The sequence below is a fragment of the Argopecten irradians genome, chromosome 7 (genome assembly GCF_041381155.1).
Source record: "Argopecten irradians isolate NY chromosome 7, Ai_NY, whole genome shotgun sequence".
NCBI lineage: Eukaryota > Metazoa > Mollusca > Bivalvia > Pectinida > Pectinidae > Argopecten > Argopecten irradians.
In genome coordinates, this window is record NC_091140.1 from 6,305,084 (window position 1) to 6,330,800 (window position 25,717).

Genomic DNA, 25,717 nt, shown 5'->3' on the forward strand with positions numbered 1-25,717 from the left:
CTAATTATTTTTAATGTTTACTTCATACTATGTACTATAGAAATGCATGGAGAATGGCTCGACTACATCTTCCAGACGAACTCGACGTCAGTACATGTAGACGTCACAATACGAATATCGACTTAGTGTGACGTCACAATACGAATATCGACTAGGGTGTGACGTCAGAATAGGGGAAATCGGAAAAATTGGAAAAATGGAAACATCGAGTTAATATGTTTTCCAGAAATGGAATCATTGAGTCAATATGCTAACTATCGCCCTCCACGTAACAGTGTATTAGCCAACGAGAATGGTGGAAACTCGGAGCTTATCTAATATGATGATAAATAATATATACTATTTATATGGACTACATCTATATGCTGAGTCTTTTTTCTATTACAGTTGTTTTCAATACGTTTTTCTGTTAAATAGGCTACGAAAGATTGAGTGAAAGTGGTGTTTTTGTTTTGATATGGGATTAATGTGATGAGTTATATTACATGTATGTAAGTGGTGTGGTGAATGAGAGTCCTTCTGTGTGGGGACATTTGATTATATTTTTGAAGGCTGAACCCAAGGCCCCAACCTTGACAGTCTTCAGGTGTATGACATGTCAGTGTTTTTGTTTTTGTTTTGTGTAAAAACATATCTTATTTACATACAGAAGTTTAATTCTTCCCATACATAACAGGGTTATCCCTCGGACGCATCGCGACATCTCTCTGATGTCGATACTATAAAAACAGGTAACTGGAATGTTCTTTACAATATGGGAGAAAAATGATTAAACATGGGTTTGTCAAGCGAACAAGGATATCTCAACCCTCGTGAGATATTTTGGCCGCCAACCACCGGCAAGCCTCGATAAGATTTGCTAAGGTTAGGGCACACAAATAATGATGTCCTCAGGGATCTCACTCGTGATACGGAAAAACAATGATGAAAAGAATAATCAGATCTGAAAAGGAAAGGATAATATATGAATATGCCGCAATAGGACTACAGGAAAAATTAAGAATGTAAAAGGCTCATTTGAATATCTGACAGATCTGTTAGTGTATTGAATATATAACAGGTGATACCTATGCATAATATATCAAATGTATGGCAACTGTAAAATATCAATTCGGGACATCTGTACAGAAAAAATAAACATGGAAAATAATCGAAACCAGCTTCATTATCAACTGATTAACATACTATCAAAGGTTTTTGTGAATTATTGAATTTCTGAAAAGTTTTAGTATTTTAGAACTTTTAAAAACCCAAACCAATATAACAGAGTTCCTTTTCAGTTCATATAGAGATAAAATAGTCAGCAATAATTTTGCTATATACTTATAGTAATTTAAATATACTCTGACTAGAAATGATGTAAAGCACGACAATAAACAAATACATGTAGAACATACAAAAACCCTTATTAAGAGACAGATTTATAATGAGGTTTGGCTTTATTGCAAATCCCAACAAAAAATAATTCCTGTTGATGTAGTTTCCAACACATATTAAACATTAAAACGAATGTTAATTTTATTAAATTAGATAAGGAGTTATTTACTTTGCCTGTATAATTTCAAAATGGACTTTTTTGTGTCATGCTGGTAAATACTCAGATATACTTAAAACTGTTATAGTCAAATATAATCATTATTTACTTCGCATGACCCTGATTGTGTTCAAAATTATCCTTAAATAAAAGTTATAATACTGTTAAAGCACAATGATGAAAACACCGAGAAATGTACAAGTCAACACAGAAAAGAAAAAAATAACAACAAAAAATGTATGGATGCATGTATGTAAAAAAAAAGAAAAAAAATATACGTATGCTGGTATGGTATGTGTGTTTACATGTGTATGATGCATTATATATGTGTATGATGCATTACACATGTACAATGCATGCATGCATGTATGTATGTATGTATGTATGTATGTATGTATGTATGTATGTATGTATGTATGTATGTATGTATGTATGTATGTATGTATGTATGTATGTATGTATGTATGTATGTATGTATGTATGTATGTATGTATGTATGTATGTATGTATGTATGTATGTATGTATGTATGTATGTATGTATGTATGTATGTATCGTTTCAATCATATGTCTGTATGTACTAAGTTTAATATCTGATAATGGCTGATTGAACTGAACTATAAATACATACCTTGACTATTATTTATCCTATCGTAACAAGATTTTCAGTTCAGTAAGAACAATTTTGTTCCCTAGTAAAAGTACATAAAATGTTCAATATGTATCGAGATGTCAATTGTAAACAGGCTATATTCATGATATCATTTTATTTAAGACGAAGAAGGAAATAGCGACGTCAACAAAATTTCTTTGGATAAATCAACCAAATCAGACAGTTTGCAACGAAAAGACATTCACAATATTTCATTATTGATTTCTGTAAAGAAATTTAGATTAATGTAAAATTAGAATACATAGAAAATATAAAAAAAATAATTTGCGTAGTATTTTCATGGGTTAAGTACATTTTAAAATCAACGATGTTAAGATGTTGTTTATAAGGAGATGAATGTCCATAACCTTTTTCAAGCTTGACATTAGTGTGTATAGATATACCAACATAATTACGTACACAGTAAACTGATGATTACGATCAATACCAATGTCTCACGAAGAATAAATGTGGCCACAACATTTTGATGTCGGTTTTTAATAAACTATTTGACATCGCTCTATCAATAAAAGATAAGCTGACTTTTTACTTCGTTCCACCCGTAACATTCAATCCATTTCCATGTAGTATCAGTAGTTGTTTTAGAGGATTATCTTAAGGTTTTAGACCCTGTTTAAACAAGTGATATTGTGGCAAAATATGCATAGGAATTGTACATTTCGGTTTAGTTATGTACATCGTTTCCATTTTTGACATAACACAAACAACACAACAATATTCGAGTGAACAGTATATACCTAAGGTTAGGCAATGATGCATTCCCACTTTTTTATCAACTTGTATGTTCAAGTATAGGAAGTGGTATATAGTCATACAAAATATCACTACACATTATCGAAAACCTAAAGAAGTGTTCGAGTTCTTACTACTTTTTATAAATGACCAAATATGTCGGCTTGGTACGATAGCATTCGACAAGGTGAGTTATATATGGATAGTGATATCATGTAGCCCTGACACAGCACCTAAACAATGTAACAGATCTTGTGGACAACAGAGCTAAACATTCTGACAAAAAGACTCAATCCTGAAACCGAGACACGAACGGTGAGGTAACCCTTGCCAATTTTCACGTCTATGTCGCGGATTAAATCCCGGCCATCTAGGTGAAAGGGAATAATAGAATCTTACTTGAGTCTGTCAAGTAGACAGGGTTATCTCAACCCGAGTGAAAGATTTTGGCTTGTCAACCTGAGGCTTGCCACTTGACAGACCTATGATAAATGATTTTTCTCCAATACTTAGAAGAAAAAATGATAGAATTCCAGTTGGTTTCCAGCTTTTTCATCCTGCCATTATCGCAGTAACCTCGTTATGCTTCAAACTTGATGACGTCATCGACAATGCCCGCCGCACATACGCCGCATGTATTGTTGCCGTCACGTTATTGTCTTGCGCGTGTGAACTGTCTTACACTTCGTGTGTAAGATTGATAAAATCTATTACCTGTATGTGATAAGAGATCGGGTTATCTCAGTCGAGGGCTAAGATTTTGTAACATAATCCCAACCGAGGAATATTACGTTAATTAGATATAATTTATATCGATAGAAACATTTAGAAACGATTTCGTAATATGCGTTTATTGTCCGTGAAACTGGCAGAATTCCTTTCATTCAAACAAATGTTTCTTTTTGTGCACTGCTACAAGGAAATTCGGATTAAGACATCTTATATAAATCTATATTTTTGTTTTAAAATATTGTATTACCATATGTTAAACACAATTGGAATTGGGAAAACAGACAACATGCATGTGTACGCCCTCTCCCTATAATATTAACAGTACATAATGTACATACAAATTATTACAATAGTATATACATTGTAAATACATAAATATGAATTAATGTCAATAAATATTTAATGAAATCAAGTTGATGTCTTAAAACATCACGCTAGACATTGATACACACCATATCATGCAAAAGATTTTTTTATATATTTTATATCATTAAAAATATATTAAAATGATTTTACAAAACATTCAAAGGTAGGGTTGCAAAATCTGCCCAAGCTCTTTTTTTCAAAGTTTTCAATGTTATAGGTCTAGGAACATTACTTCTCTGTATGTGCTTTTTATCTAATTTGCCTTTTGTAAAAAGGCATAAAGGGCCTAAAATGATGTTTTCTGACAATGCCCTGGTTACATGTATGTCTCAAGGGGACCCCTAATGGTCACCTTTTGAACATATTCTTTATTTTTCATTCATTTTGTTCATGAAAGATACTTCATTCTTTATTGTTTACCCATTGATAATGATATCAACTAATTATTTTGACTACAAATGGATTTTTCAAGCAAAAAATGTCAATTTTTTGACAGAATAAAAATAATTTTAAAAGCATGCCATATGTATAGTATTATATCATATATTTAAAAAGAATGAAATCGGGTAAAATAGCATTTCAAAGGCTGAAATGTAACCAGAGAGGATTTTCTAACCAAATCAAATTTGGCATAGGGGACTGTAAATTCAAGATTGACAATAGTTACCGTAATAAAACAACAATTAGTGATAACATTTGGTAAACAAAAATATGTTCCATAGAATTAGTGTATTTTTATTCTTGCATTTCGCCTAACAGTACTAAAAACCCTAACAACCAGACTAGATACGCTCTTGGATGAAACAAATGGTTTCTTTTTTAATATCAGAAATCAAATGATAATTTGAAAGATATGTATTTTCGTTCGTAACTCAAAGTTAAAAGATACAAATTAATATCATCTTTCCCTCTTAAGTAAATAAAACTTATTTTAAATCAAATGTATGTAGATTAAAGAGCGAAACAGAATTAGATTTGATTTTTATTTTTAAATGAAATATGTTTAGACTAAGAAGAATACCAACATCACAAAGCGCCACAATCTTAATTGACCAATCAGGGTCCTCTATATTTTTAACATGAAAACAAAGTATTTCTAAATTCATAAAGAACAAAGCATACAAAGAAACAAATTTATGATGTTGTGTTCCAGTCGTTTTTTTTTTTTGTGCTTCAAGCATTACAAAAGATATTAAAAAATACTGTTTCTCTCGAAATGTATTGTGAAAGTTTTGATCTCTAAGGTATTTCTTGGAAAATCACTGTTGACAACTAATTTAAAATGTACTATAGTAAATGACAATTCAGACGAGCTAACGTTCTTGACTATATGAGGTACATAGTATACCCTGTTTATAAATCATCGGTTACCTTCAGATCAAAAGTATTCTCACTAACCTGGAATAAACATGGTTCTATTATGAAAACCTATGTACTAATAAAACACTCAGGTAAATACTCACCGCTTGGTTCTGTTACACATGCCTTTCCCTCAAGCTCAGGTAAATACTCACCGCTTGGTTCTGTTACACATGCCTTTCCCTCAAGGTCAGGTAAATACTCACCGCTTGGTTCTGTTACTCTTGCCTTTCCCTCCAGCCCAGGTAAATACTCACCGCTTGGTTCTGTTACACATGCCTTTCCCTCCTGCCCAGGTAAATACTCACCGCTTGGTTCTGTTACACCTGCCTTTCCCTCCTACCCAGGTAAATACTCACCGCTTGGTTCTGTTACAAATGCCTCTCCCTGCTGCCAAGGTAAATACTCACCGCTTGGTTCTGTTACATCTGCCTTTCCCTCCAGCCAAGGTAAATACTCACCGCTTGGTTCTCTTACACATGCCTTTCCCTCTAGCAAAGGTAAATACTCACTGCTTGGTTCTGTTTCACATGCCTTTCCCTCCTGACCAGGTAAATACTCACCGCTTGATTCTGTTACATCTGCCTTTCCCTCCTGCCCAGGTAAATACTCACCGCTTGGTGCTGTTACACTTGCCTTTCCCTCCAGCCCAGGTAAATACTCACCGCTTGGTTCTGTTTCACATGCCTTTCACTCCAGCCAAGGTAAATACTCACCCCTTGGTTCTGTTACATCTGCCTTTCCCTCCAGCCCAGGTAAATACTTACCGTTTGGTTCTGTTATACTTGCCTTTCCCTCCAGACAAGGTAAATACTCACCGCTTGGTTCTGTTACACTTGCCTTTCCCTCCTGCCCAGGTAAATATTCACCCCTTGGTTCTGTTACATCTGCCTTTCCCTCCAGCCCAGGTAAATACTCACCGCTTGGTTCTGTTACACTTGCCTTTCCCTCCTGCCCAGGTAAATATTCACCCCTTGGTTCTGTTGCATCTGCCTTTCCCTCCAGCCCAGGTAAATACTTACCGTTTGGTTCTGTTACACTTGCCTTTCCCTCCAGCCCAGGTATATACTTACCGTTTGGTTCTGATAAACCTGCCTTTCCCTCCAGCCCAGGTAAATACTCACCGCTTGGTTCTGTTACACCTGCTTTTCCCTCCAGCCAAGGTAAATACTTACCGTTTGGTTCTGTTACACTTGCCTTTCCCTCCTGCCCAGGTAAATACTTACCGTTTGGTTCTGTTACACTTGCCTTTCCCTCCAGCCATGGTAAATACTCACCGCTTGGTTTTGTTAAACACGCCTTTCCCTCCAGCCCAGGTAAATACTCACCCCTTGGTTCTGTTACACTTGCCGTTCCCTCCAGCCAAGGTAAATACTCACCGCTTGGTTCTGTTACATCTGCCTTTCCCTCCAGCCCAGATAAATACTCACCGCTTGGTTCTGTTACACTTGCCGTTCCCTCCTGCCCAGGTAAATACTCATCGCTTGGTTCTGTTACACCTGCCTTTCCCTCCTGCCCAGGTAAATACTTACCGCTTGGTTCTGTTACACTTGCCTTTCCCTCCTGCCCAGGTAAATATTCACCCCTTGGTTCTGTTACATCTGCCTTTCCCTCCAGCCCAGGTATATACTAACCGTTTGGTTCTGTTAAACCTGCCTTTCCCTCCAGCCCAGGTAAATACTCACCGCTTGGTTCTGTTAAACCTGCCTTTCCCTCCAGCCAAGGTAAATACTTACCGCTTGGTTCTGTTACACTTGCCTTTCCCTCCTGCCCAGGTAAATACTTACCGTTTGGTTCGGTTACACTTGACTTTCCCTCCAGCCCAGGTAAATACTCACCGCTTGGTTTTGTTAAACACGCCTTTCCCTCCTGCCCAGGTAAATATTCACTCCTTGGTTCTGTTACATCTGCCTTTCCCTCCAGCCCAGGTAAATACTTACCGTTTGGTTCTGTTACACTTGCCTTTCCCTCCAGCCCAGGTATATACTTACCGTTTGGTTCTGATAAACCTGCCTTTCCCTCCAGCCAAGGTAAATACTCACCGCTTGGTTCTGTTACACCTGCTTTTCCCTCCAGCCCAGGTAAATACTTACCGTTTGGTTCTGTTACACTTGCCTTTCCCTCCTGCCCAGGTAAATACTTACCGTTTGGTTCTGTTACACTTGCCTTTCCCTCCTGCCCAGGTAAATACTTACCGTTTGGTTCTGTTACACTTGCCTTTCCCTCCAGCCCAGGTAAATACTCACCGCTTGGTTTTGTTAAACACGCCTTTCCCTCCAGCCCAGGTAAATACTCACCCCTTGGTTCTGTTACACTTGCCGTTCCCTCCAGCCAAGGTAAATACTCACCGCTTGGTTCTGTTACATCTGCCTTTCCCTCCAGCCCAGATAAATACTCACCGCTTGGTTCTGTTACACTTGCCGTTCCCTCCTGCCCATGTAAATACTCATCGCTTGGTTCTGTTACACCTGCCTTTCCCTCCTGCCCAGGTAAATACTCACCGCTTGGTTCTGTTAAACCTGCCTTTTCCTCCAGCCCAGGTAAATACTCACTGCTTGGTTCTGTTACATCTGCATTTCCCTCCAGCCCAGGTAAATACTCACCGCTTGGTTCTGTTACACCTGCTTTTCCCTCCAGCCCAGGTATATACTTACCGTTTGGTTCTGATAAACCTGCCTTTCCCTCCAGCCCAGGAAAATACTCACCGCTTGGTTCTGTTACACCTGCTTTTCCCTCCAGCCAAGGTAAATGCTTACCGTTTGGTTCTGTTACACTTGCCTTACCCTCCTGCCCAGGTAAATACTTACCGTTTGGTTCTGTTACACTTGCCTTTCCCACCAGCCATGGTAAATACTCACCGCTTGGTTTTGTTAAACACGCCTTTCCCTCCAGCCCAGGTAAATACTCACCCCTTGGTTCTGTTACACTTGCCGTTCCCTCCAGCCAAGGTAAATACTCACCGCTTGGTTCTGTTACATCTGCCTTTCCCTCCAGCCCAGATAAATACTCACCGCTTGGTTCTGTTACACTTGCCGTTTCCTCCTGCCCAGGTAAATACTCATCGCTTGGTTCTGTTACACCTGCCTTTCCCTCCTGCCCAGGTAAATACTTACCGCTTGGTTCTGTTACACTTGCCTTTCCCTCCTGCCCAGGTAAATATTCACCCCTTGGTTCTGTTACATCTGCCTTTCCCTCCAGCCCAGGTATATACTTACCGTTTGGTTCTGTTAAACCTGCCTTTCCCTCCAGCCCAGGTAAATATTCACCGCTTGGTTCTGTTAAACCTGCCTTTCCCTCCAGCCCAGGTAAATACTTACCGTTTGGTTCTGTTACACTTGACTTTCCCTCCAGCCCAGGTAAATACTCACCGCTTGGTTTTGTTAAACACGCCTTTCCCTCCTGCCCAGGTAAATATTCACCCCTTGGTTCTGTTACATCTGCCTTTCCCTCCAGCCCAGGTAAATACTTACCGTTTGGTTCTGTTACACTTGCCTTTCCCTCCTGCCCAGGTAAATATTCACCCCTTGGTTCTGTTACATCTGCCTTTCCCTCCAGCCCAGGTAAATACTTACCGTTTGGTTCTGTTACACCTGCTTTTCCCTCCAGCCCAGGTAAATACTTACCGTTTGGTTCTGTTACACTTGCCTTTTCCTCCTGCCCAGGTAAATACTTACCGTTTGGTTCTGTTACACTTGCCTTTCCCTCCAGCCCAGGTAAATACTCACCGCTTGGTTTTGTAAACACGCCTTTCCCTCCAGCCCAGGTAAATACTCACCCCTTGGTTCTGTTACACTTGCCGTTCCCTCCAGCCAAGGTAAATACTCACCGCTTGGTTCTGTTACATCTGCCTTTCCCTCCTGCCCAGGTAAATATTCACCCCTTGGTTCTGTTACATCTGCCTTTCCCTCCAGCCCAGGTAAATACTTACCGTTTGGTTCTGTTACACTTGCCTTTCCCTCCAGCCCAGGTATATACTTACCGTTTGGTTCTGATAAACCTGCCTTTCCCTCCAGCCCAGGTAAATACTCACCGCTTGGTTCTGTTACACCTGCTTTTCCCTCCAGCCCAGGTAAATACTCACCGCTTGGTTCTGTTACACCTGCCTTTCCCTCCAGCCCAGGTAAATATTCACCCCTTGGTTCTGTTACATCTGCCTTTCCCTCCAGCCCAGATAAATACTCACCGCTTGGTTCTGTTACACTTGCCGTTCCCTCCTGCCCAGGTAAATACTCATCGCTTGGTTCTGTTACACCTGCCTTTCCCTCCTGCCCAGGTAAATACTTACCGCTTGGTTCTGTTACACTTGCCTTTCCCTCCTGCCCAGGTAAATATTCACCCCTTGGTTCTGTTACATCTGCCTTTCCCTCCAGCCAAGGTAAATACTCACCGCTTGGTTCTGTTACATCTGCCTTTCCCTCCAGCCCAGGTAAATACTCACCGCTTGGTTCTGTTAAACCTGCCTTTCCCTCCAGCCCAGGTAAATACTCACCCCTTGGTTCTGTTACACTTGCCGTTCCCTCCAGCCAAGGTAAATACTCACCGCTTGGTTCTGTTACATCTGCCTTTCCCTCCAGCCCAGATAAATACTCACCGCTTGGTTCTGTTACACTTGCCGTTCCCTCCTGCCCAGGTAAATACTCATCGCTTGGTTCTGTTACACCTGCCTTTCCCTCCTGCCCAGGTAAATACTCACCGCTTGGTTCTGTTAAACCTGCCTTTTCCTTCAGCCAAGGTAAATACTTACCGTTTGGTTCTGTTACACTTGCCTTTCCCTCCAGCCCAGGTAAATACTCACCGCTTGGTTTTGTTAAACACGCCTTTCCCTCCAGCCCAGGTAAATACTCACTGCTTGGTTCCGTTAAACCTGCCTTTCCCTCCAGCCCAGGTAAATACTCACCGCTTGGTTCTGTTACACCTGCCTTTTCCTCCAGCCCAGGTAAATACTCACTGCTTGGTTCTGTTACATCTGCCTTTCCCTCCAGCCCAGGTAAATACTCACCGCTTGGTTCTGTTACACCTGCCTTTCCCTCCAGCCCAGGTAAATATTCACCCCTTGGTTCTGTTACATCTGCCTTTCACTCCAGCCCAGGTAAATACTCACTGCTTGGTTCTGTTAAACCTGCCTTTCCCTCCAGCCCAGGTAAATACTCACTGCTTGGTTCTGTTACACCTGCCTTTTCCTCCAGCCCTGTTGTGTATCTGACGATCATATCAACCACATCACATCGTTTGAATCATTAAAGACATGTGTTCTTTTATAAATAACTAAATACGTTCATTTGGCATTATAAGTGATACGGCAGGCAGGTATTTCAGAAGTCACGTGCCGAACGTTTTTACAGTATTTTTTAATACCAACTAACTGAATTATGAATTGTTCTTTTTGTGAGTTGTATACGACATTTAATAATCCCGACAAATGTGTGTTTTGTTCATCCATCGATCACATATTACCAGGAAACGGTATACGTAATAGGTATAAAAATCGACAAACGAATCATTATCGCTGATATGAGATCACGATGATTCGGTCATAAAACATTCAAAATACGATAGGCACAATTCTTTACAGTTTGTTGCATCCAACTGATTGACGAGCATCAGTGCATAAGGACACGTCTGGAACCGTAAAGATATATAATACGACCTTTGTATTGATTGATCTTTGTTAATGCTAATTTTTATTAATTTATTAATTTATTTATTTATTTATTATTTATTTATTTTGTTGTTGTTGATATCTTTGTTAGACATCGCATGTTATGTGTCAACAATCAATAAGATTGTGTATTCCTAGTTTCCTCTGAATGTCTGTTGTATGATTCTTTTCGTCGTAGATTGTTACTATATTTACATGTCTTTTTTTCTGATGTTTATTTGTTTTACATTATTATTTTGCCTAAAACCCCGTGCTACCTTTTGGGTCCGGCACATTAAAACTTTCTCAGACAAACTTTGTACTTAAGTATATTCAAAATCATATACCTGAGTAAAATATCTGTCTGATAATAGTTTTATGGTGCCGGTGTAACGTTGAAAATGGACCCCCGTTGAAAACTGACCTCGGGTCATTTTTCAACGTTGAAAAATGACCCCGAAAACCGTTGAAAACTGAACTTTGGGCGCACTTTTTACACTGACCCGTTGAAAATAGACCCCGTTGAAAAGTGACCCCATAAGAGCTCGTTTTTACACAACAACACAACACGACACCACAACACCACGAAACCACACAGCATCACACAGCACAGCAACACACCAACAACACAACAACACTACACAACACAACACCACACACCAACACATCACATCACACAACAAAACACAACAAAATAACACAATATCACACAACAAAACATCAAACAACATAACATCACACACCACAACAACGCATCACACTAAACACAGCATCACAAAACACACAACACAAGACAGCATTACACAACAATACGACACAACATCACAATAAAACATCACACAACACACAACACAACAACACCACAACACACAACCACGCAACAACAATACAACAACATCCAATAGCAACACTACACAACACAACATCACACAACACAACATCACACAACACAACATCACACAACAGCACATCACACAACATAACACAAATACACATCACGCAAACACGCAACAACAACACAACACTACCCAACAACAACACACAACACCACAAAAACACAACACACCTCACAACACATCACAACATAACAACAAAACATCAAACAACAACACATAACACAACACACAACACAACGACAACACACAACCACGCAACAACAATACAACACCACCCATAAACAAAACAATAACACACAACAACATCACACAACACAACACAAAATCACACAACAAAATATCATACAACAACACAACACAACAACACACAACACAACCACAATACAACATACAACAACAATACAACAACACAACAATACACAGCAACACAAAACCCGACAACAACACAACAGTACACAACATTACGCAACAACACATCACAAAAACACCATGTAACAACGCTTTACACAAACACGGAACAACAACACAACACACAACAACACAACACAAAACACAGCCACACAGCACACAGCAACACACCAATGCCACACAACACAATAACATGACACAACCAAACATAACAACACAACACAACACACAACAACACAACACCACATAACATAACAACACAACATCACACAACAACAAAACAACACACAACAACACCACAAACAAACAACACACAACACAAAAACACACAACCACAAAACAACAAAACACAACCACACGCAGAACACAACATAAGTGATCCATACGCAGATAAGGGAATAAATATATATGAAAAATTACTGAATATCTGACAAACGTAAAATCGTCGAAAATATAATCATAAAAAAATCATTAAGAAACAAATTAATAATATCCCATAATTATAGTTTTGTATACTACGTTACCTCAGTGTCATATAGCAATTCCTCAGTCTGAGAACAATTAAATTAACATTATCTACACGGGCGAACAAAATAACTATAGAAAAAATGAAAGTTTTGTATTCTCCATAATAAACATACAAAATATTTAAATGAGGTATTTGATACGATGATAACAATACCAAATTTCAATTCAAATCGAGGTGATTACGTAATTTAAATACCAGCACAGAAGGGTCGTTTATATTAGGAATGGCGATAACAGAATTAGAGAATTATGTTTGTGCAGAAACATATATACATAGAGATTGGAAACTCCTTCTTTGTCTATGTTGACAGGCAGAGGGACCTCCAGTTTATAGGCATTTTCCCTTGGCTAACTACATTTAAGTGTATTCTTTTAAACATGATACTTTTGCATCAACACAAAGTTTAAACATTATATCATGGTTTGATGTGATCAGTTTTCCCAATTGATGTTATTTAATATGATTTTTGAAAGTATAAAAATGAGCAATTTTACCTGGTTTTTCGAAAATCAGGCATTCAAAACCGGAAGTGCATTTTGTTTTATTAACATATAAGTTAAAATATTATTTTTTCTTTCCAAAAATCGTACTCAAAACATCTGAAAATTACTTAAATTTTATAACATATATCAAAGTTATTCTGCTGTATTTAACTATTTAAGAGTTTATATAAAAGCCCCTAGGGACATAGAGAGGTACATCTGCCTATCGTAAAATTGGCGAAGTTGCCAATCTCTATGTATATATGTTTCTGGTTTGTGCAACAGTTATATATGTGAATGTACTAGGGTCATATTTCAACAGACCATCCGTTGATAGTTTGCCAAGGTCATTTTTCAACGGTCATTTTTCAACAGACCTGCCGTTGAGAATTGACCCTAGACACCGTCAATTTTCAACAGCATGTTCAATTTTCAACGGCATTCGGGGTCCATTTTCAACGTTGAAAACTGACCCGAGGTCAATTTTCAACGGAGGTCCATATTCAACGTTACACCGGGCCTTGGACATCATCATTTACTTCGCAATATTAATATCTTTGTTTTGTATCTCATTCTATTATATTTTCATAATGTTTTTAAGTTAAATGCATCATTTATGTGTGGTTTTGGTTATTTCATTATTATTTTACTGTGTGTGTTAGTCTACTTTTGAAGGCTGGCATTGTACAAGTACCTGACACATATGGACACGTTATATTGAAATATATGTTTAAATTGCAGCATGTACAACATGTATATTGAACTTTATAGATACATATATGTATGTAGTACCTCGGTTACATCATTGTACATGATGAGGAACAATCAATTTATATTTGGAAAAGCATGTATGCTATGATTAATAGGAATTTGATATTTGGCTAGTGGGTAACACTTTAAGTTTGTTTGTTTGTTTGATTTATTAACGTCCTATTAACAGCTATGGTCATGTAAGGACGGCCTCCCATGTATGCGGTGTATTGCGTGTATGTTGTGCGAGGTGAGTGTACTGGGAGACTGCGGTATGTTCATGTTGTGTCTTCTTGTATAGTGGAACTGTTGCCCTTTTTATAGTGCTATATCACTGAAGCATGCCGCCGAAGACACCAAGCAACACACCCCACCTGGTCACATTATACTGACAACGGGCAAACCAGTCGTCCCACTCCCTGTATGCTGAACGCTAAGCAGGAGCAGAAACTACCACTTTTATAGACTTTGGTGTGTCTCGGCCAGGAGACAGAACCCAGAGCCTTCCTCACAGGGGCGAACGCTCAACTCAAGGCCAAAAGTGAGGCGGTGCCAAGGGAGGCATTAGGAAAGATAAAGTCAGTTAGGAAGAAGAGAAAAAATAAGATCCTAAATTTAGTCGCCTTTTACGATCATGCAATAGGGGCAGCAGGTACAATTCTAACGCCCTACTTTAAGACGCCATAAGGTAAAATTGACTAGTAAAGTCTTTATTCAGACTTTAATGTCACGATATTTTCTTGGTAATCGTGTCATTACCTCTGCTATACCTGATACACGCACATGTCCCTTAGCTAAGGCTTATAATTTTAACATTTCGAGTTATGTCCCTTAGATCAGATTTGGCATAACATATTTGACAAAGTTAATTGATCTAAAGCACAAAGGTATATCAATACTAATTGTATTTTCCAAAATAGCTCATATAGATACAAAGTTGATATTTTAAGAGTACAAAACACATAGCAGTATCAAATAATTTGCTTACCACAATCAAAAATGGACTTTTTTTCATCAATTAACGCTAAAATCATTCCTTAAAAATAAGTTCCATTAAGCCCCAATTATCTTTGCTGGTTCCTTTTATTGTGTCATCGTTTGTCGTATAGGTGTATATGATAATTAAGATCACCCAGTAAAAAGCTACACGATCGTAACGCAGCAGGCAATTCATTTCATATCGTGGTAAATAATCGACCATTTGAACATCCACGTTTATCATTTATCGCCGTTTTGGACCCATGCTGTCACAAACAACTTTTGTCCACGTAATCAAACCGGATGTCGTCTGGTGTTGACAACTGCGTCAGTAAGGCGCTTGGATCACTTTCGGATTAAGTTGTAAGGTCTTTGTGTTCTTTGATGTACGATTTCAATTTTATCAAACTTCTATCAAAAACAAAAAAGGACAAAAGAACGGTCAATGCCTTTACTAGTTTTCAAGAAGTACATACTTATTATTTAGCAAAATACTGCTTTTTAAGCAAAATATACAATAAAGATATACATGATTTGTATCATATAAGAATTATTTCTTGATCATTTCGCAAAAAGAAAACCTAAGCCTAACTCTCATAAAACCGTGCAATCTAGCGTATCCCATGTTTTGTGTATTTATCACGTGACAACAGCTTAAATGTTGACATATGTGTGAGTAAAGGTGGAAATCATATTCATATTTCTATCAGTATTTAATAAGTGACGTTATTCAAGACATTTGGTATAGTTGACCGATTGGTTAACGTGATAAATAGGCCACAAAATGTTATCTACATTAGTTTGACAGGCGTAATCGGGAGGAAAGTAAGTTCATATCTAAATTTCTGCACCGACTTAAAAGTAATTACACATTGGACACTTTATATAATCGGACGATTTATCATCTGATCATTTTCACGACTGAACATTTAGATGATGGTTACAACTGCTACCAAACTCATGTTTTTGTCTGTTTTATTTTTCACCCTCAGCCAATCGTATAGTATACGAGTATGTTTAAATAACAAATCTAAGTTATGAATTGAATCAAACGAAAATATTTCAAGTTTTTCATTGTATTTTTTTTTTAATTTGTATAATTGTTACCGTGGATATATCAGAGAACGTCACATTTTATTTACTTAAACATACCATCACTAGCCATTTACCCTTGATTGCAACTTCGACACACATGTGCAAAGGTATTCAGGCTGTATTCTGATTGTATGCCTATGTATTATCTCCGGATACTCCGACTTTCCTTCATCTTATCAATATAGCATGTCATCTGAAAAACCTGGCTGTTGACAAAATGTAAAGCAAATTAAACCCTAACCCAGTTTATTCCGAATCTAATTCTTCAATTCGCCAACGGCCAGTGCAGTAGGTTTGCAGTTTACTCTTTTGTTTGAAAAAGAATGAAAAAATTTCTATTAATACTGTTTATACTTTACAGTATAATATATTCGTATGTTATTTTATTCGTATGTTCGAGCCTCCAATGTTTCCCACGGGTAGAATATTATTTTACATATATATATATATATCGTTATTACACGAGGAAAAACACGTGTTATACACCACTGATAGTAAGATGGCAGACATCGCCTCCCGTATAGCATATATACCTATACTGATGAAACGTCATGATACTTAAAACAAACATTGTGCTCACATTTTCTGTATTCGAGTATTTGGGTTGATTGACATATTCAAAAATACATCAGATGAAACTGTATTCATAATTCTTAGTTAATACTTATGTACTTGGGTATATTCATTTCAAAACTTTTGAGCCGCTTTTACATCGCTCTCAATTACTGTTGATCATTTTAGATCCACTTGGTATGTTCACATTATGATATAAATAAAACATTGAATCAGAGTCTTTATTTTATTTCTTTTATTTGTTCTGCAATCATAAAAATATAATATGCAAACAAAATCATATTCACAAATTCAATTCGTTCATCTATTCCTATTCGGAGTAATTAATTATGCTTGTCCCTCGTCCCTAGTCCATCGTCCCGATCATACCACTGATTCTCTCTCCTTCTCTCTCTCCCTCTCCCTCCCCCTTTCCCTGTCTCTTTCGTTTCAACTTTAAACTATTTACCTACACGTACACATATGTACGGATGCTTTATACGAAAACATCTCACCACTTGTATATATATGTATGAGAGTGTATATGTGTGAGGGTGTGTGTGTGCGTGTAATCAAAAGAATCACAAGTGGAATCATTTAAAAATAATTTGTATTAATCAAGCAATTCACCCTGAATCTCATTTACATCGCGTAAATAGCACTTACCAAGATACATCCTCGTATCTATAGAAACTCGTAACAAGGCATGACGTCAAGACTTAAAGAGAGGCGATAAATAAAGATTAAGTCCTGGTTGCCATTTGTCATTATAAATAGCCGTTCAACAGCTATAGGCAAATAGCAAATCGTATTATGTTGGCAAAAGAATTGCTCGCGTCTTTTCCGTAATAAAAGCTAAATGCTTAACTTTCAGCGGTTAAAACATTTAAGGGTATACATATATATATATATATCGAACATTTCTTAACATCGCAATCATACCAATGTTTCACGAAATTACGAACATATCTTCTACACTAGCTGACTATACGGTGTTAGTACTCTATAACCAAACGGTAATGTCGTCGTTGTTAAAACACACACCACGGGATATGTTACAAAAGTAGGTTATATTTCATGGAATGGTATGTTACTATGTCGCAGTTTTAATAATGGTATCAGCATATGGGCTCACGACCAAATGGTGACGGTGACAAAGATAGGTGATTTCTTTATCTGTAAGTTCATACGTATGCATATAGATTCATAATGAACTGTGACTTTTCCCTTTGTAAAATGTAAATTTACGCAGGAAAATGTCGGAAGATATACATAAAGATGTTTTCATAATTCATCTACAACTGTATCAACATACTAACAAACACGGAATTCAAAGTCATTTGTCTCTTATGGAAGCTGTCCATTGCTTGAGACATCCATTTAAATAACCATTTAAACATATGTTAAAACAATAGAGAACTAGCTTAATTGTTTTACACAAAAAGAAATGTCAGAGCAAGGTATATTTACATTACAAAAATACTTAAAAGTATACGGGATCACGGACCCTCATATTGTAAAAAGTTATAGACATATAAAAAAAAACCTGGATTTGGTGATCGAGCGGTAAAGAACGTCAAAACATTATGCATGTTGCACAGCTGCAAATAGTGATAAGCTTAAATATCCGGCCAGCCGGTTGCTTAACGATATTACTATATATGACGGCAAAAGAAATACTACGTCTTATTCATATCTTTAACAGATATTTTCTATAATGATCTCATTCGAATTCCCAGTGGATATTGAATTACATTATATTTATAGTACATGTATTTTGTACTTATGTATATTTTGATGTTTTATAAACAGCTGATCAACAGCTATTCAGATAATCGTCGGAAACGTCTTTGAAATACAAATAAAACATTGCTTAGATACTTTTTGATGTTGAGTGTGAACAGTTCTTTCCAAGATTGTAATAGCTTTCTACTATCGTGGCAGCGGTTTAATAATATCAAACAACTTGACAGTAGTTACAAATTCAAAGAGCATAACTTTATCCGACTACATGTTCCTACATAAATGAAACCTTGATTTATGTAGTGATTTAACGTCTTTAGCGTATACTTATGAGGGGCTTAAGCTTCTTGAAATTCTATCTTACTATAATCCCTATGCGTTATTTGGTATCTTTATCTCTTTTTTTGACATATTCGCAAACACAAACAAAAGGAGTTTCAACTGAAATAAGAACGTTCCTAATATGAGTAGCACTCGCCACTTTTGCATCAAAGATATAATGTATAATGGTATATGGAAGAGTGACATCTCGCCTATTAAGAACTACTAAAACGTTCTCGATCTGCTCGGAATATTTTGTAAAAGTTTATGATGAGGCACATCTCTTCTTGGCGATGAATTTGAAGTTAACTGGACCGTGTGAGATACCATCACAGCCGACAATCTTTGGCAAGGCGTTAGGACACTCTGGGAAAAACTCAAAATTCTGTACCATGTTGGTGATAAATAGAAACAGTTCGATCTTTGCTAAGTCCTTCCCCAGGCAAATCCGGCGCCCTGTGGAGAGAATTTCCATTATTAGTCCAGAAATAAGTTAGCTATATAATCAAATAAACGTTACATGTTACAAACAAATGTTCTTGCCCTTAATTAAAAGTATATTTAATGTTACATAATTCTATTTATAAATCGTAAAAAAGCAGTGATTATAGAAGTACTGTTCTTACCTATTGAAAACGGAATCAAATTGTTGTTCACCACATATCTCCCCTCACCGTCCAGAAACCTCTCAGGTCTAAAGACTTCAGGGTCTTTGAAATACCGTGGGTCTTGTAAGGCAGATGTCAAGTTCATCAGAAGAGTAGCACCTTGTGGTATGAGGTATCCGTTGACGAAAAAGTCTTTGCTTGCAGCGTGTGGACCGGACAGAGGGGCCACATTGCCACATCTCTGAACCTCGGATATAAAAGCCCGGCAGTAGTCGAGATGAGGATAGTCGTCCATGGTCGGGATCCGGTCGGAACCAATGTGCGTAAGGATCTCAGCTGCCAATTTATCTTGCACATCTTTGTTGTGAAGTAGGAAAAGAACGGCCCATCGAATTGTAGCGCCGGAAGTCTCCACACCAGCCACAAAAAATTCAAACAGCACATGCAGGAGTTGATGTTCTGAAAAACATTATGAAATGATATCACTTGATTATAAATCTCAAAAGAAAGCCAATCTTAATGCAAAAATAAAGACTGAAAAAAAAGAAAAAGAAAAAGAAAAACCGAAAGGCTTAAAATAAATGTTTACTACCATATCAAACATATAATATTTACCTGTGTATGTAGTGTCCCCACCCTGTGACTTGGCTTCGAAATGAAATGCGTCGATGAAGTCTTCAATATCTTCCTCGTGTTCCGGAACACCTTGCGCTCGTTCGTCGATGAGCACTTTCAACCATTTGAAGATATCCTCTTTGTCGTTTAACATGGATTCTGCATGGAACATGTCGCCAGGAAGATACTTCAGCGCAGGGAAGAAACACAGGGCTTCAGAAAACCCGGAGTACAGCATTATATCGTCTATCGCTTTCAGAAGTTGTATAAGGCGGGCGTCGTCATAATTAAAACGCTTGCTCATCGCCAAGGTCAGCGTGATGTTTGTAAGACTCGTTCCAATAATCCGTCGAAGTACCATTGGTTTCTCGTTCTCGTTGTGGATACGCTGGATGTAGTGGGCCACCTCGTTCTCTATCAGACCTTCTAGACGGTCCCTTCGGAAGGACTTCCGGAGAAAGTTTAGTATGAATGTCCGATGCTCCTTCCATAGATGACCGGAACTCCCTCCCACACCTAGAATATATAACAAACATAATTCCGTATTATATAATGTGTCACGATAGGACCAGAAATAGTTTATTTGCAATAACCCGAAGGTAGGGTTTTCTTAATAACAAGAAGGTGCCGTTTGAATGTCTTATCTACAACATAAGCTTTTTATTTATATCGAAAAGCTATGTTATCTGAGGTTTTTTATTTTATTAATTTATAAACTTCATTTTACAGTAAGTATACACACTATTTGAAGAAAAAATGTAACGAGCGCTGAAGAAATATTCAACATCAGACATGTAAAAAGGGATGCTTTAACTACAGATTTTTGTCAGACGTGTTTCTCTACCGTTAATTCGGTGTATGATAAACTATAATATTTTAGGTATAAATGCCTTCAAACCTATTTCAAAGTCACTACCAAGGACATTGTAACACTAAGGGAATGTGGACGTGATGTTTACTACGTAAACTATTTCTACGGAATTACTCTTAAGGCTATGGTAGTTTTGATGACGGTAGCGTGGGAGAACCTAGACGCAGAAAATACCTATTGTATAAACCCGTCAATTATACCTAATTATACAAAGGAGTAGATGTAAAGCTATCATTATGTTCTAAGATCGAGCCTATTTATACCCGAAAACATACAATAGTAATAGATGGTGGGCATTTAATGTTATGGCTGTGATACTTAAGCAGGGTAGTTGTACGTGAGTTTACTAGACTGGAACGATACAAAGGATCATAATATGGCACGTTAGCGCACCAAGGTTGTTTAGTACAAGGATGAACGATTTTTTATTGTTAAATTCAACATCATATACACTGATGTTAGACGAATTAACACATTCTGTTATTCATTTTCTGTGATTACCTGATGTTATTGTGTTGGCAAGTTTTGTTGTTAGAAAAAAGCAAGTAATATGATAATCAGTATAATAATTGAAAAATACCTAAGGGTCACATGGTAAGCGATATTATTGTCTTTTCTATAAATGTTTTTCGTAATTACCCTTTTGACATAACAAATAGATAATTAAATGACTTTTGGAAGATTGAAAACGTATTGTACCGAAATACTTCGCCTACGGCCTTCACGTTATATTTCTACAAATCCCAATTGAAAATGGAATTCAATCATTACATGCCATTTGATCGAATCAATTAAAGCTTATTGTTTGAGATGGTTAAAATAAATTTGATATTTACTTCTATAACTCCATTGTACATTAAATGATGATTACAATTAACAGCGATATTAATTCTTATCATACCACTGTATATAGTGTTCTAAGAATATATCCATACCGTGACTTTGAATCACCGAAAAAGGTAAATGAGAGAATCAAAGCGGTCAGAGATAATGGTGTTTTTATTATATAATATGACGTCATAAACATGTTATTCCCTCGTACGTACTGATGTATCACTGGTTTATCATATGCCATACACTCATATCGCATGAGGCTGTATTAAATGGATACAAATGCAATACATCTTCGTGCTTCGTGACGTTACTGCGTAAACAAAATCGGTACGATCTCGGCGAATTTTACCTTTACTATATAGAATGCAAACGACGGGATAAGCGTTAAAATTATCACGTAATGTGTATGTATGGAGAATTAATTTGTAGTTCCGGTTTTCCTTATTTCTCAAAATAGCAGGCTCTCATAATTGTAACCCGTCGAGGTATGAGTGAAAATACTCTTTCATATGTGGATATGAAGGAAAAGGATATACTTCATATCCATATTTGAAAAAGTCTTATAATATTATCTACAATACCAGCATGCATTTTATTGAATAAACCAATGATAAATAAATGATGTGCAAAACTGTAATGCAATTTAAAAAGAACAGATTAGAAGCAAAGAAAATGATTATTGGTGAATGATAGAACGTTGTTGTTAAAACGGAGAAAAAGTGAAAGAATTTAAAATCAGCTTACCGTGTCCTTTCTGGATGGACTTAATGAAGAAGCTCTGTGGGGGTCTGTTGGCTGTCACGTCTCCTTTCTTGACAAAAACTTCTCGTATCAGATCGTAGCCGCTGAAGATGACGCATTTTGTGGTTCCAAACGTCAGGCCGATGATGTCTCCATATTCTGCTCTCAGTCGTCGATAGACCTCCAGTTTGTCAGTCGGTGCGAGGACTAAAGCGTTGCCAATGATCGGTAGAGGTGTTGGACCTGGTGGTAGAAGGACATCACGACGAAAACTGCGGAAAAATAGTATAATGACACAGGGCAGCAACACACATGCTACTGCAAAGGCTAGATAGGCTACCGTCAACATTATAGCGATGCTTACGAGAATAGTGAGGATGAAAGATAGCTCGGCTTTATATACCCTTCTGATAATAAGTATGCAAAGTAGTTATCGCCAGCATTTTCTCAATGAAGGGTTTAAGTGTATGTCACGTGACCCCGACACAGCGATACTGTTCGCTACTTCAGTTCAGTTACAATACGTCACTCAAGGTTCTCTGTCCGGCTGGACTCAAAAGAAATACACGTGAATTTGTACCAATAATAGGTTCATCCCGGTCTACTACACAAATGTATTCACTGTTTCCAAAACATTTCTGGTTTATTTAGTATCAGTCGATAGCAACCCTGATCATTGCTCGGATAGAGTCAACCAATGCTTACTCTGAGGTTCAAAGCCTACTGTTTTTGAATTAAGAGAAACTAATTTCGTTCCTGTTATTTTGGGGGGATATTTAGCATACAAATAATGTAACTGCATATATCGTCATTTCACTTATAAAACTCTCATGATCAATGTTGTATGACAGGTAACCAGATTAATGGACCAAATGTCAAAGTACCGTTGCTACGACAAATTTGAAAATTTGAGAGCCGTATCAAACTATGGTACTGATATGACATTGCATTATTTGTTTTATCAATAGTTCTTTAGTTATCATCAAAGACTTAACGTTCTGGTCTCAGATTGAAAATTGATACCAACATTTGCAATGCTATTACTAATCCATTGTTCTATAAATATATTTTGAATCTATATCCTTCCAACTTTGTAAGTGATATGAAGGGTTCGTGCCAATATTTTTTGAAATAGTGCTTATTAATGATTTTTCTCGAATGATATTTAAAAATGAACCGACTTGACTGACCATAGTTTGTCTGCCCTTCGGGTATTTAAACAAATGGTCGTATTGTATTATATTGCATTTCTATTAGAGATTCATGTATATGGTATGATATTGCAATTAGACCAAGGAATACAGCAATAAGCTAATGAATTACCGTCCTCATAAATTAATAGAAACATCAACCCCATGTTAAATATAAAGTGATATCTTACTGTAGCATATTGCAAAAGAAAAGGCAAAACACATGAGTTTTTTTGGTAGTATGATATTTCATGTGGATTTAATTCCATTCTACATCGGCATAATAAACATAGCCTGCAGTGATAAATGTTGTAAACAGGAATACAAATATTCAACAGGCACTGTATGGGTAGAAGGAACATTCGCAAACCACATTTCTTACTTTTATCTTTCTTTAATTAATGGCACATCGTTTTATCCTACTGTAGATTATTTCCCTTTGTGACATGACGTTGGGATCATATTTTAGATTGGCATGCTCTTGTTGTATAGGTATTGAAATTGAGATTATCATGAACATTAAAACATTATCTTTTTTATCTTTGTTTCTTAATATTAGAGAAACAAGAATATGCAAATTCGATATCTAACTTATTATCCAATGCCTGCATCCTCGTCGAATTTGTCTTGGCAAGATGTCTTTTAAACCTAATGGTCCCCTTAACTCTAATCTAAATAAAATTAGACTTGTAATTCCACTTGGATACTCTACGATATGCTCCATTATTATACCTCAAGTGAGAATCCTGCATTATGATTGGTCAATTGATATTTGGTATTTTACACTATCACACGGCAGGTAACATTAGAACAGTAGGAAACAATAGACATGTTCGTTGCAACCCCCTAACAACGGGTGATAGTTTATCTTTGACAGTGCAAAATATTAACCGTCCGAAAAAGATGAGCACTCGTTTCTTTTGTCGACGCCATCTTTGTATTTTGAAGCGACGCTTCAAAATTTATCTGGAGCTATTTAGCAATAGTTTTGCCAAGTTAGTCTGTTTATCAATATTTTTTTTTCAAATTTAGGACGGAGCTTTCCGTTTACGCCCTTTTACTTACCGTCCAAGCGATATATGTTGGTTTTATGAACCCGTCGGTGATTAGGTGAACGAAAGATATGCGATTTCAAGCGTCTTCGTGACGTTGCTTATGTTGTAAACAGACGACGGGACAAAACAAAAATTCATTGATATTTACTAAAACGATTTCAACAAACGCAGGAGACAGGACAACAAGAATTTTCAAGAGTATTCTTTTTTATAATGCAATGATAGTTAGCACTACTGAGTAGAAGCTGAGTTGCAAATCTACTGCCGACGGTGACTTTTGCTAATATCAGTTAAAATGTTTCAATAGATTGCAAATAATTTATTTCTAGACTTTTGGTATAATAATTAAATACTATCTGCATTACAAGGTGTCAGTGCCTAGTGTCACCCCTCGGAATATCACTCACCCTAGGCGAAATCCTCGGGGTGACACTAGGCACTGTCACCCTCTAATGCAGGTAGTATTTATACAATACATGTTCTAACAACATCCCGTTCAGGGCACCTGAACCACGGCCTAGAATCGGAACATGTCTGGACGTACTAGTAGCCGTTTATACTTCGGAGAGATTTAATCACACCGACGATTTCTTAGGCGACACGCTGACCATAGTGGTCATGCTGAAGTGACTCCGAACGGCGAGTTTTTAGATCTTGTATTGGAACGTATCCTAGAGCTCTGCAGTGGAGTAAAATTTTAATTAGATTACAATAGCTAATGTTAAGCCCCATTTTACAACGAAAACATTTGCAGGAATAGAAACATGATATTAGAGCTTTCCCAATAAACACAATATCAATCTACCTTGATGTCAACAACCGAATAGAGCCGATTACATTCTCATATTCACGGACAACGTGATACTCAACACATGGTTTAATTCCGTCCTTATTATCACTGTAATTTCCATTGTTGCGTAATACTTGCAACCAACCACTGTGACTAAAAAGACATACATATCATTGCAAAAGACATACATGTACATGTGGAAGCGTTTCGAGTTTTTAAAGGTGTA

The 25,717-nt window shown here is 37.2% G+C and overlaps 3 protein-coding genes across 3 annotated transcripts in view; all 3 read right to left on the minus strand.

Moving 5' to 3' along the window:
- Positions 1-10,686, minus strand: part of LOC138327382 (uncharacterized) — a 31,406-nt gene extending 20,720 nt beyond the window's left edge. The window contains exon 1 of the mRNA XM_069273437.1: positions 10,548-10,686. The gene's annotated coding sequence lies outside the window, so the exon portion shown is untranslated. The remainder of the gene's footprint in view (positions 1-10,547) is intronic.
- LOC138326824 (collagen alpha-2(IV) chain-like) lies at positions 7,025-10,605 on the minus strand. Its single transcript, XM_069272826.1, has 3 exons — positions 10,548-10,605; positions 9,193-10,463; positions 7,025-9,049 (listed from the first exon to the last, which is right to left on the minus strand). Exons 1-3 carry the CDS (start codon positions 10,603-10,605, stop codon positions 7,025-7,027), a joined length of 3,354 nt encoding a protein of 1,117 aa, XP_069128927.1.
- Positions 10,687-16,962: 6,276 nt separating the features above from the next.
- Positions 16,963-22,953, minus strand: LOC138327383 (cytochrome P450 2H2-like). The gene is made up of 4 exons (XM_069273438.1): positions 22,460-22,953; positions 20,011-20,526; positions 19,414-19,854; positions 16,963-19,243 (listed from the first exon to the last, which is right to left on the minus strand). The coding sequence occupies exons 1-4, from the start codon at positions 22,803-22,805 to the stop codon at positions 19,053-19,055; spliced, it is 1,494 nt and encodes a 497-aa protein (XP_069129539.1). The 5' UTR covers positions 22,806-22,953; the 3' UTR covers positions 16,963-19,052.
- Between the last annotated feature and the right edge of the window lie 2,764 nt (positions 22,954-25,717).

Bases quoted from the DNA above. Each gene is read 5' to 3' on its own strand.
- LOC138326824 (XM_069272826.1), bottom strand. From the start codon at position 10,605: ATGATCGTCAGATACACAACAGGGCTGGAGGAAAAGGCAGGTGTAACA. The intron at 10,464-10,547 runs GTGAGTATTTAC...AGTGAAAGGCAG, and splicing joins AGGTGTAACAGAACCAAGCA to ATGTAACAGAACCAAGGGGT. The intron at 9,050-9,192 runs GCAAGTGTAACA...TTACCTGGGCAG, and splicing joins TACCTTGGCTGGAGGGAACG to GAGGAAAAGGCAAGTGTAAC.
- LOC138327383 (XM_069273438.1), bottom strand. From the start codon at position 22,805: ATGTTGACGGTAGCCTATCTAGCCTTTGCAGTAGCATGTGTGTTGCTG. The intron at 20,527-22,459 runs GTAAGCTGATTT...TATATATTCTAG, and splicing joins GTCCATCCAGAAAGGACACG to GTGTGGGAGGGAGTTCCGGT. The intron at 19,855-20,010 runs GTAAATATTATA...AATGTTTTTCAG, and splicing joins TGGGGACACTACATACACAG to AACATCAACTCCTGCATGTG.